Source organism: Lissotriton vulgaris, chromosome 1_2, assembly GCF_964263255.1.
Source record: "Lissotriton vulgaris chromosome 1_2, aLisVul1.2, whole genome shotgun sequence".
Taxonomy (NCBI): Eukaryota; Metazoa; Chordata; class Amphibia; order Caudata; family Salamandridae; genus Lissotriton; species Lissotriton vulgaris.
This window is the reverse complement of record NC_141686.1, coordinates 91,702,276-91,715,659: the sequence shown is the minus strand read 5'-3', so window position 1 is coordinate 91,715,659 and position 13,384 is coordinate 91,702,276. Positions and strand designations below refer to the sequence as shown.

The 13,384-nt window shown below is 42.8% G+C and overlaps 1 protein-coding gene across 1 annotated transcript in view; it reads left to right on the top strand.

Annotated features, from left to right (window-relative positions):
• Nucleotides 1–13,384, top strand: part of LOC147733975 (adenosine deaminase 2-like) — a 316,988-nt gene that overhangs the window by 74,505 nt on the left and 229,099 nt on the right. Inside the window, exon 2 of the mRNA XM_086953604.1 lies at nt 6,904–7,129. Coding sequence (XP_086809730.1) covers nt 6,904–7,129 — 226 coding nt within the window. The remainder of the gene's footprint in view (nt 1–6,903; nt 7,130–13,384) is intronic.

The following is a 13,384-nucleotide window of genomic DNA, read 5'->3' as shown; positions in this document are numbered from 1 at the left end:
TTAGTTCATGCGACCCATTTTATATGGGGAAAGTTTTTAAAATCATGTTTCCTGCAGTAGCAACAATTTCCGGGAATGCATATTTTGAGATTGTGTGAAACATGATGTGAGGCTCGGGCTAATGTTTGTTTTAATCTTTACAAGGGTTATGTTTTCCACTAGTTAACAGTGCCACCCAGCGGAAATAACGCTCAATGCAAGAGTGCATTTTTGACAATTCTGTTATTAAGGGGGATTATATGATGTTCAATGCTGGTGTATAATCCGAGACTAAACTACTCGTGTGCTGTCATTCATGTAAACCTTCATGTGCTTGAACAGCAGAATAGTTTTGATGAGATGTTTACTGTGCTTACTGTGAGGTAACTGTAAGAGAATAGTGATAATTCATATGAATGTTAAAAGAGGACAAAACAATCCTGTTTTGTGTTCCTACTAGTGTTAACAATAATGACGCTGCTGTCTCCTGTATTTACCCCATGTGAATCAGATGTGAATTCAGTTTAGTCAACTAACCAGTCACAGATCCCAGTTGGACCTAGAAGGCTCCTCTATACTTAAATATAGGTAGATAAAAAGAGCTTGAGAAACTCTGCAGGACAATCAATGCCAATTGGTTAGGTAACGCTTTCACCTTATTGCAGGAACCCCATGTGAGAAGTTGGCCTGGTATATGGTGTTCACTATTCTAGTGAGCACCTTGCACCAGTCCAAACGACCCTTATGGTGATTGGTTGTAAGTCAACTTTATAGACCAGCTATCCTAGGGTTAGCATGGACAAAAGCAGTCTTAGGCTAAACTCAAGAGGGCATGTGAAGCCAGCTGTTTTACCATATGCAATCCTTTTAAATTCCAAATGAAAGGACACCACACAAGTTATATATTACAAAATATATGTATTTATTTCTAGAATAATCCCCTATACTCTTTATGAGCACAGAAGCACACACGTTAAACAAAGAACACAGTATGTAAATGTAAATGTACGGGAATTTATATAGCGCATATCACCAACCGGTCTCTAAGTGCTTGCTTAGGGAACCCGTCCTGGTATTCCCCTGTGAGATACCCCGGCAGGGTATCCGCAAGGTGAAAGCTAGGCATCCCGCCGCGAGGGGCCGTTGTGGAGATTAAGCAAGCTATTGCCCAGAGTCGCAGAGTGTGAACCCGTGAATCGAGTAGGCACCGGAGAGAGAATTGTCAAGTCCATGGACATTTTAGGACTCAAGACCCCGCCAAGCCAGGAATTGAACCCTGGTCCCGGGATGACCTCTGCTTCCAGGTCTGCCTCCTCTAACCAGTGAGCCACACTTCTCCACTACACTGTAGTATATAGTAGTATAACATACAATAAGCTGCACAATTATGGATAGGCCGGGTGGCCACTCAAACCATATATTAAGAAAGTGGTATAAGTACCACGTCACGAATAATGAACAGGTCTAGGGCCTTGGGAATCGCTGGGCCTACACTGGACTAACGAAGGTTAGGACATAGGAGGCCCACAGGATGCGGGTGTAGTGTCTATAGGCAACCGCATTTACCATACAAGTCAATCGTGCGTAAAAATCAGAAAGTGTTAGGTTTCGGAGACTTCCGACTGGACTAGAACTTAGCCACTTAAAACTAGGACACTAGAGATGTAAACCACTATAGGAGCACCGGAGTTATATTTTTACCTCACCCACAGGAGGCGGGTGCATAGGTGCCAAAGTGTGTCGGGTTTCGTCGTGAAGTTCTATGGAGCCTGGAGGAAAAGATGCTGCAGGCGGCCAGGAGAGAAGAGTCCGGTTGGATCCAAGGGTGGATCGAAGATGAAGAGTACCTGAAAGCAGAGGGGACAGAGTCTAGGTCACTAGCCAGTGACCAGGATGGAACCAGGACGGAACCAGGCAATGTCGGGTTGCGATCAGGTGCTGTTGAGTAGTTTGTCTCCGCTGCCACGTGGACCAGGAAGGATCGAGGATGACCAGCTGGTAAACACGAGCTTTCCCATGAAGGCTCTTGCTGTCGATGGTGTCGGTACTCGATTCGGAGTCACCAAGCCTTGGCAAAGGCAATCCACGCAAGACTCGAAGATGTCTTCCTGATCGGACCGGGAAGGTCAGATCGATGGCTCCTTTTCAGGGAAGCTGGGGCCAGTCTGGAGCAACCAGACCAGCAGTGTAGTTTTGATGTTTCATCGTCACAGAGGCCACTAGCCAATGGGCAAGCGACCGGACAACGCGTCAAGCAGGAAAAGTGCAAAAGGGCCCCACGCAGCACTCAGGGAGTGTGGAGAGGCGATCTTTGGAGCACAGGCTGCTCAAACCCCAAAGCACAGCATCGAGGGAGCCTCTGGAGCTGCACAGGAAGCACTTCGTCGACTTTTCAAGATGGCCAGTCCCACGTCTCACGTCACCTCCACGGGTCTAAGCTTTGCTAGGACTGTGGATCAGGCTGTTGGAAGTCTGGGAGTTCAGGTCTTGTTGGTCTCTGTCGTTTGAGCTCCGGCAGGAGCAACGGCAAAGGAAGTCTCGATGCGCTAATGGTGCCTGCTTGCACAGGGTGGCCACTCCTTGACTACAAGGGAGATTCTTCAGTCTTCTACGTTGAGTAGGATGTCGAAGGGTCCAGAGTTTTGTTTCAAAGCTTCAGTCGGGATGATCTAAGTTGCATTGGCACAGCTCCTACCTTTATTCCAAATCTAGGGGCTGGATCACCTGCTGGGTCCACCCATATGGGTGGGACCCAGGAAGGGGGTGGTTACACCCCTTTCCCTTTGTCCAGTTTCGCGCCAGAGCTGGGGCTGGAGTGCCCCAGCACCCGTTTGAACTGGACTATGCATGGGACGCCTTGTGCGCCCCAGGCAGTGTCTAGTTTCATTCAGCCCTCCCTGCCCCAATCCACTATCTCCTGTCTGGGGTAGTGTAACACCCACCTGTGACAGGATACCATTATAATGCACTTAAGAGTATATGGTATGGCAATGTCCCAGAACAGCTAAGGGACTTGGTTCCGAAAGCTGCAGACAGGCTCAGCTCATGCTAGAGCACCATCTCACATAAAACCAAGCATTCTGCCTCCAGGATTGTTAAGGCCTGCCATAGGAGGGACTTATAGGTATGTATGTGTCCAGATATAGGTTTAGATATAGGTATACTATATCCAAGCAAGGGGTGATTACACCACCTTGCCCCAGCTGAGTGATCAGCCAGTTGTGTCAATTTGGATGGCCAGCCAGGGGTGGCAAAAGATATGCTGCAGCCCCTGGTAGGCCTTGGATGCACCTAGGCCATGGGTATCTAGAGTACACTGTACAGGGACTGATAAGGTGACCTAATATCCAATTGAAGATGTACCTAGGGTACATGGAGTCCATTTTACAGAGAGAGCAGATAGCCTGGGGCCCTGATTAGCAGGATCCCAGGCCAACTAAATCGAAAACCAGCTAAACACTAGGCAAAAAATCTGGGGTAACCATAGTCAGGTATCCACCTTCCTACACCCCACTACGGTCAGTCTAGGGAGAGAGGTAGCATCTAAAATGGGAAATAGGATTACTCTAGGTATAGCAGAAAACATAGATATCATTCAGCTCAGCAATCTATTGTATGTTCACATAATTGGGGAAGGCGACTAATCTGTCCTACTACTTTCAGGACTTGTTCAACAGAAGGTGCATAGTTTCCACAGGTCCAACAGAAGTTCAATAACATTGTGTGTCCATGTAGAGTTTACATCTCTCTCTCATCCAATCCCCTTTCCCCTGACACATCTCAGTGCTCATCACGTACACTTTGTGGATAGCGCTTTGATGCACAGGAGATCTGGGAACTAGCAGTCATCATTGTGTCTCTGTGGGATAAACAGGTTAGTGCTTGACAATTGGTTTGCCCTGTACTATTTTTTTAATTGCAAAACTTCACATGTGAACTTGTGTGCTGCCACCTGTATCTATGCTGTATGCATGTTTCTCAGTAAGAAAATTGATCAAGTCTGCAAACTGTCAAATCGCAAGCCATTATTGCAACTTCCCTGAATGTAACATCTGCTAAAGGCAGGGTTTTCAATTGTTCACCAGCCCGAGTACCCTTCTCCTTTGTCTGAAATATTGCAACCAAGTTCTGTAGGGTATTTTCTGTTGTTTTTACAATGCATAGACATTAGCTTCTTGTGTCACTATACCAGAAAATCTAAATACTATCTCAAGTTAAAGTAATGCATGTCTTTGGTTGCAGATAAATACATTGTTTTGGTTTGTCCGCGGAATGAGAAATGCATGACTGTTCTAGGTTGGTGAAAATACACCTGTTTTTGAAGCCGTAGGCTCCTTAAAATGTGATAAATGCTCACTAAAAACATTCATCCTGCCCTTTGCCCACACTGATCAGTGGTCTGGCTGCTCTTAACAGGCTGCTGTCTATGTGACTGTTGGCAAAGTGACCGGTTTGTGAAGGGAATATGTGTAGGTTCTGCTGTGATAGGAATAGTTCTCAAATTTGGATGTCCTGCAGATGAGTTTGCATATGCACCACAATCCATAGGTTCTAACCTGTCCATGTCAAGGGAAAGAGTCCTATTTGAATACTCAGTATTCGTTTCTGCCTTCTTTCTTTTTGTACTCTGTTATGTTATTATGTACTCAGCTAATGTATAGCACAGTGTTTGCTGATTCCTTAACCTGTGGGTGCTTTTTTCAGTCTTAAATCTGCTCCCTGAGCTAGTTCCTAGGAGGATCTCCATGTGGGGGAGTCCTCTTGTGCTCTCAGAGTTTTAATAGAGGATAGACCTTTCCTGGGGTTTCTCGACGCCGTCATTTGAGCAGGAAAGGTAATAAAAGAGCTATGTCGCTGTTAGATAAGTTTATAAAATTTGAACTCAAGGAGGCATGGCTGGTTATGCACTGAGGGGCAGAGCTTTCCATGCTGTAGGCACACCAGCATAGAATAGATCAGCACCCTTCTTCTGACCATTCCATCCCCTAACAACAGACACTTTGATGAGAATACAAAGGACCTCATTACAAAATGGCACAAAAAGGGGTTGTCCCCTCATTGAGCTCTTCACTGTGGTACTCAGAACAGGAGCAACAGATGAAGATGGTTTAATAAACAGATGGAGCAAATGGCTAGTCCCTCTAACAGGCCATGCCGTGCCAAAATTCAGACAATTGTAGAGCAGGTTGAGAGAGACTGGTGAAGTGATATTCAGATTTGGTCCTATCAATACTAATGAGATAGACACTAGAACTCATGTAAAAAAAACATTTGATAGATCATCATCTGCATGACATTTAGAATGCACGTACAATCCATGGCATCCACGTGCAGTGGGGAATTTTGCCGCCTTAGATGATGTTCTCCATTGCTTAGAAATAGGATTATGTTGGGGTTAGAATTAGGGATAGGGTTAGGGTTAGAGTAAGGCTAACTGTTCAGTTGAGCAAAAGGAATAGCCTTTGAATAAAGGGTAAGGTAAGTGGAACAGTAAAAGATTTCTTCATTAAGGAATGATCCTTATTTAAATATAAAACCTAATGTGAAATAAATCAAAGTATTTCTATCAGTTCTTCTTTTTGTATACATTAGTCCGTTTCTTTTTGCCATATAGCCCCTGTTAATATTCAGTTACCATTGCAGTCCTTCATATTTCAGTCTAGGGGAGGTGCCCATTCTCTGGAAAACATGCACAGAGCTTTGCTAAGTGAGAGGTTGTGTACTTACATACCCATGCAGAGATACTTAGTGAGGGCTCTTGTGCTTAGAGTCCATCAGGAGACTGATCTCTAAAACCTACACACCTTTCAAGTGGACACTGCAAATATTCCGAAAGGCCATGAAAATCCATATGGAGGGCTGGGGGAAAGTGACATAGGTTGTGTAATGATAGTAGGTGGACCATTCTTGTCAACAGTTTCTGGTCTAAGCCACAACGATTCTCGTACCACTGAAAAATACTTTTGTTTATGGATTAGCACACGCTACCTATTGCATTTCTAATATGAACCAGAAGCAATTATTTTGTGTTGTATTTTAAAATGTAATAAGCTTAAGTATGGGAGGAGGTACTTAATGACATTGATGAGGCATTTGACACTGAGATCCCTCGCTACCGAGCTTACACCCTGCTGGGGCTATCGAACCCCCTCACTTTCCCTTTGAGGTCACCACGAGGCAGATAGATGGAGTTAGCTCTACCTGCAGCGCAGCAGGCAATATTAGTGCATTGGGGTACTGTCACGGTTCCAGATCACTCAGCTTGGCTCCACTGGCCCTGGAAGACCCTGGCCATGGAGCGTCTCTCGCTGATCCAAAACCAGAAGAGAGAGTCATATGCAGAACTTTGGGCCCCTTTCGTCAATTGTTATCACTATGTTTAATACCTCCAACTAAGGAATAAGTAGTGCCCCATCTGGGTGAGCGAGAGGGAATGGGGACGGCCATGAAGGGTGGTATGGGTCACTATGCAGCCTTTGACATCTTGGTACGGGATCCCCTCTGTTTTCCCTTCTCTTTTGGGAGTGGGTGGGAGGGTGAGGGTTGTTTTTCTATTTGTTGTTCCCCTTTCTAGGTGAGTTCTCGTTTCTGGACAGGCATTGTCCTTTGAAAATGCATGCTGTTCCTATTTTCTAGCTTTGATTCTGAGCGCTGCCATCCTCCGGGATGTCGGCATTAATGCGGTGGAGCTCTATACACACTCAATGCATTGTTTTTAGCCACCGGCCCCTGTGGTTGTAGGCGATTGGCTGTGTGCAAATGTTGAGATACTTACCAAATAACTCAATAAACAGATTTGTTCCATAAACAGCTTAAGGAACACAAATATTATATCATTGTAGATTTAAGATTCACTTCTTGCAAGCTCAGACTTTGTCGTAACCATCGTCTCATTTCATGTCTGCCTTTTCCTTTCACTTGTAGGAGCTGCTTTGCACTTGCATGATTTTGCCATTCTGAACGTCAAGTGGCTAGTGGAGAAGGCCTCATACTTGCCCAATTGTTACATTAGCTTCAGCAATGCGGGTTCGGTCCAGTTCAAGTATTCCAATCCGCACTCAGTGGGCCCACCACCACCAAACTATTCGGACTGGGTGCTGCTTGAGAGCTACCGGGAGAAGTTGAGTGACGTTAAGGCTTTCGATAACAGGTGGGTTGATAAGGGGATCATTTCTCTGATTTGCAATTAAATTATCTCTGAGGAGTAACTGAGGCTACTGGTTTGTATTAATCCTCCAAGGAGCTCTTATGGGCACAGTAATCATTCTGTAATGTGAGTGGTGTTTATGAGACTCCTGGTATACTTCTATACTTCTGGTTCTATCTGTGAGACTGTTTCTGCTCCATTTGTCTTGGGAGTGGATTATTAGACTGTTGCAGGGCACATAATACCATAGCTAACTATTGGATTTGCCTCATCTGTAATTTTCACGCGATAGTATCTTTGTGGAACATACCACTTTTGGTGAGATCTTGTGCTGTAACGTTGAGGGTTACATAAAGCAAAAACATTGTAATTCCCTTGGACTTGCTCAATGCCCCAAACACATTTACTCATCCACACTTCACTCTATTGCCATTTACAGTGCCATAATGGGGAGAAACACAATAGCTATCAATGCAAGTACCCCTCAATCAAAAAAGAACCTGAAATGTATATTACCACAAAGTATACATTTATTTTTGATCATATATAGGATAAAAACAATAATAAAATATCAATACAGTTTATACATTAGATCATATCAATAACAATTGTCATCTTAAAAATATACACAGTATACACAAAAAGAGACTGAAACCCGTGATGTTGACCTAACTCATCGGGATGTTAATTCATTGGAATCTATGCAACTAGGTCAGAATCACATAGACAGGTCCTGACAAGTAGTTCCTTGAATTTAACTTGAGTAATGGCGGGTTTCAGTCTCTTTTTGTGTATACTGTGTATATTTTTAAAATAACAATTGTTATTGATATGATCTAATGTATAAACTGTATTGATATTTTATTATTGTTTTTATCCTATATATGATCAAAAATAAATGTATACCTTGTGGTAATAGACATTTCAGATTCTTTTTTGATTGAGGGGTACTTGATTCGATAGCTATTGTGTTTCTCCCCATTATGGCACTGTAAGTGGCAACGGAGTGAAGTGTGGATGAGGGAACATGATTGGGGCATTGAGCAAGTCCAAGGGAATTACGATTTTTTTACATTTTGTTGTACCCTGTCCCTTCTCTTTTTATATTTATGGTTACTTAAAGCCTACCGAACCTTTAGTGCTCAGTGCCTTGTTCAAAGCAATATTTATTTACTAAATGCTTAAAGTACTATTATACTTAACTAGGAGCTCTTTCAGAGCCAGGCCCTTTTATAATTTGAACATAGAAATCTCGAGCATTCAGCAGTCAGTGAGTATGCAGAAATTGAAGGCCCACAGTTTTTTTGGGTCTGTTTTTGCTGATGACATCACAGTTGTAAATTTTGCTAATCTCTCTACACTGCGAATGAGAATTCTATTGGTGGAAGAATGTTTAACTCCTGCATCATAGTAGCATTTTGCCTCCCCCAAAAATTGGGTCATATCAAATGCCTTCAATGACCTGGACTTCATCCCCCCTCACTAACATCTCCCCCTCCGAGTGGCACCTGGAATAATATTGCCAATGTGGAACTGGCTCTGAATAAGACAATGGAGATAGCCTGTTAAAGTGCAGAGCGAATAGAGACAATTGAGATATCGGGATCAGCAGGCCTAAAGAAAGGTCAGCTTGCTTAATACTGCAAGATTTGGACCGAGGAGGAACTATCAAAGTACATTTTACAAAAAGGCCAAAATCAAATAAAACTTGTCAAAAAGGTTATCATAATTTAAATGGATTAAATCATGTTTGCCTGTATCCTTTAGAGAGCCTTATCTCTGACTATTATAAGTAGATTTTTTACCCACCGCACTTCATGTGTAATGTGACAAGACTACATATATGACACTTGTACTTCCCTGAACCATGCTAAGTATGTTTCCTTGCTCCCATGAATGCATAAGCTTTCTTTCCAATCTATCACACAGGGAACTGCCTATTAGCTTCTGCAAGGAATGTGATCCTATATCTGGGTTACTACATAGGGGCCGATTCCGATTTCGGCCGGAGGGGATCCGAACCATGTTCGGAGTCCTTCTGACCGATTCGGTCAGTGCCGGCTTGATTCCTTCCCAACCAAGCCATTCCGATAGGCACAGTCAGGAAGGAATCCGACTTAGATTTCCGGATTGCGGACGACAGGTAGCCTGTCCGCAGTCTGGAAATCCTCCAGTACTCCCCCAGTCGCCTCTGTGCGACAGAGGGGGTACGATGGCAGCTTTTCACTGCCTTTTCGTACTGGTCTGTCCGGCACGAAAAGTCAGTCGGAAGCTGCCTCTGGGCGGCCCCAGCAGGGCCCCCATGGGTGTGAGGCCGCCATTTGGCAGCCTGGAGCACCTATGGTGCCCCTCAGTTGATCCCTGCACCCGGTGGCAGGCACCTTGGGGTGCCGGCCACAGGGTGCAGGAATGAACTGCACCCCTGCTTTCTACATTGCAAGCATGCTTTCCGGTCGGAAAGCATGCTTGCATTGTAAGGTATACGAATGCGACCGAAACCTGTTCGGTCGCATCCTACTTACAGGGCTGTAACCGACAACAGCAGGTCGGTTGGTTACAGCTCCTGACCGATGTCGGACGGACTTAGGTACGTCTGACATCGGAATAGGCCCCATAATGTTTGGTTCTTGAAATCCCTAATCTCGTTCTCCCTTTGCTTTCACACTATCCACACTTGTTATATCATCTTTCCACAATAAAGCTGTGTAGGAGAGTGCCCCTGTTGACATGGTCACCCCCACTTGTTTCTCTAATTAAAGAGAGGGACCCAAAACACCAAAGGGGTAGGGTTCCAAAAGACAGTCTGTCACAGAATAAAGTCCCCTTTGGACCAATTATAAGCAGTCAAACACACTTACATTTATCACCATACTAATTAGCACATTCTTTCAAATTTGAGCAACACTAAAGATGATGCGAAAATAGTCAGAAATCATAAAAAAGTACACAATTTATTATACTAAAAACTTTTACATTAAAAAAGGATAAACAATATATCCTAATACAATATATGCAGATAATAATCACAGAGTGGGAACAAAAACAACACAATGGTTAAAAGATAAAAAGGGATACTATGATACAATTTCAGTAAATCATATTCCAATTTTGTAATTATATCTATCAAATTGGAAACGTTGTACAGTCCAATGATTTAGTGTATCCCAATACACAAGGGCATCGACGCGTTTCAGTTTTGGCAAAAAAAAATCCAAGCCCACACCTTCGTCAGGATAAAATTTTACATTCCCACAATATAAGGAACATCTGCAAGAATATAAAAATACAGTATCAAAAACATTGGCACTAAAACATTATTGCTAACTAATTATTGCATCATCATCATATAGTCGCTCTGTAAGAAACACGTACTAGTATCTATAACACCTACATAACACATTCTTCAAGGCAGTTAAGCTTCATTCTTTTACATGGAAAATATATTTTAAGATTCTCAGGCATATAAATTAGAATATAGTGTTTTTAATAATCCTCAATTCTAAGCCAGAGATGGTGAGCCGGATTATGACTACGGTGGTACCACACAAAGACTTGCAATGTAAGGGGTAAGATAGGGTCGCAATGTAAGGCGACCCTATCTGTGTGAAGAATGTGTTATGTAGGTGTTATAGATACTGACCCACTGCAGGTGAGAGCCTGCGCTCTCTGTTAGCATAACAAATGCCTGCTCTGGACAGAGGGGTGGTCAGCGACTCTAACCAGGATGGCTAAGTGATCAGAATAGCAAAGCAGGGGAAATACAACCCCCTGCTCCAGGCCCATTTCTCACCTGGATAGGTGTGAAAATTAGCTATTCAGGAGGCGTGTTCCTCCATCATGATAGTTATCCCCCTAAGGAGGGCTGCCTGATGTAAACACAAAACCTAAAATGTCACTATATTGGTTTTGGTGCCATTAGGCTCACAGGGTCAGTGTTTTGTCCACTTTCCACAGGAAGTGGTTATATAGAGCTTGTAGGCACACTAGAGGTAAGTAGCCCATTGGCTACTACCTGTCACTCCCCTTAATACCCCTAAATTGGAGGGACCCTTGATGCTAGGAATTCAGATTAGGCAGATCCAGAAGAGGACAAAGAAGAGCCGCAAGGCAACGAGAAATGAAGACTGCTGTGGACTTTTTGCACAAAATCCTGCCTGCCTGCACCAGTCTTGACAGTTGTGACTGAGTGACTCGTCCTGCAGCTGAACAGCCACCCAGAACCCCAGTAGACTCCTATCCCTTCCCAAAGTGACAGTAATTTCCCTTGGAGCAGGGGAGCTACTCCCTACAGTCCATAGGCACCGAAGAAGCAAAGACCGGTTCACCAAGTTGCTACTACCCAGCGAGCCTGACGCAGGAGGCCCCCAGAAAGAGGTACCTGTGCTCCTGAAGGTCATATTTGTTCCCCCATCAAGTAGGCAGACACCAGGACCAATCATAGCTGTGCAGGACTCATCCCTAGGGTACCGGACCCTTTGCAAAAGCCTAGACCTGTTCAAGTCCAGTCAGGACTCTAACCGCCTCGAGATTGAGCTGTCATTAAGGGACGTCAGCACCGCAGAAACTCGCTTCTAAAGTGGCTCAGCAGTCCTGATTTTTACACCCTCAACCAGCGAGACCAACAACAGCAAGGCCCTAGGATGCACAGAGTCCAGCCGACTTTTCCACTCTGCTCCCGAGCACCTCAGCCCAGTTACTGATGAACTGGCTGTGCCGCCTTGTTTCCAGGTCTCATGTAACCCGAGCTCTCAGTTGAGAGCTCCTGGACTTCTCCCCAAGCCCCCCTCTTAAGCCTTTTTTTACCACCATAGCGTGCAAAGCTACCAACCCGATTAGAATCTCCTCACCCGGACGCACCAGGGCAGGTACTGAGAAACTGCTGGTGGTACTTTGGACCTTGGCCCCCTACAACCCTAAGTCCCAAAGGAGACTCCAAGAAAACTTCATAAATAACTATGCAACATATGCCTTTTCTCTCATAAGGAAGCATTGCTGCATAAAGACTCATTTAAGTGACCATTTTACTAAACTGTAAAAATCAGTGTTTAAAAAAAGTACACTAGTTGATAATGAAGTACTTGGTATCAAAATGTACATAAAAATACAACTAGGGGCCCCATTAGAATCACTGGCAGATCGCCTCTGCCAGGCCGACGGTAGTCAACGCCGGCCCGGCAGGGACGAGCCTCCCACCATCCATGCAGAAAAGACCCCACCCACCATATTACGATAGCTGGGGGGGTCCGCGGCGGACGGAAAGACTGTCCGCCGCTTTTCCGCCCGGTCGACAAGATTATTATGTTAGTTGTGTTATTTTTGTAAGAGTATGTATTTAATCTAGATTTTATAGTGTTCATTGTGGGAATTAATGTATTATTAATTAATTATTAATTGGTTGTTAATTGGTTGTTCATTATTATTAAATAATTGGTAATTATGTTAATTGTGTCATTTTTGTAGGAGTGAGTTGTGGGTTTATAGGGCAAGAGGGTGGTATTAATACATTTAATAATCATTTTAATATATTAGTATTTATGAAATTTATAGTGTTAACTGTGGGAATTAATGTATTATAAATGATTTATCAATTGTAAATTAATATTCATTAATTGGTAAATATTAAGTTAATTGTGTAATTTTTAAGGAATGGGTGGGGAGGTTTATAGGGGATTAGGGTGTGAAGTAATTTATTTGTAATTCATTAATAATTAATTGTTAGTAAATGGTAACTAATTAATTAAAAAGTAATATGGCAATTGTGTAATTAATTTGAGATGTGAGTTGTGGGGTTTACAGTGGTAAAGAGTGGGAAGTATATTCTTTTAAATTAATTAATACGTTGTTGTTAATTGATATTAATTTAATAATGTTAAATTATTTATGGAAATTGTGTAATTATTTTTAGGTGTGTGTTGTGGTGTTTATTGGGGTAGAGGGTGACATGTATTTTAGGTTTTATTAATTAATAATTAGTTGCTCATGATTATTTATTAATTAATTGATAAAGATGTATGGTAATTGTTTACTTTTGTGTGTGGACTTTGGTTTTATATGGGTAATATTTGGTGCGTAAATACATTTTTATCTGTTTTATTTGGTTTTTTAATTAATAATATATTTTTTAAATATTTTAATGTTTTAATTTATAATATAATTGTTTTTATTATATGTTATGTTATAAGTGTATATACGTACATAGATATTTATTTGTAAATTGTTATATGATTATAACATTTTAAAATAGATTAAAATTAGTAG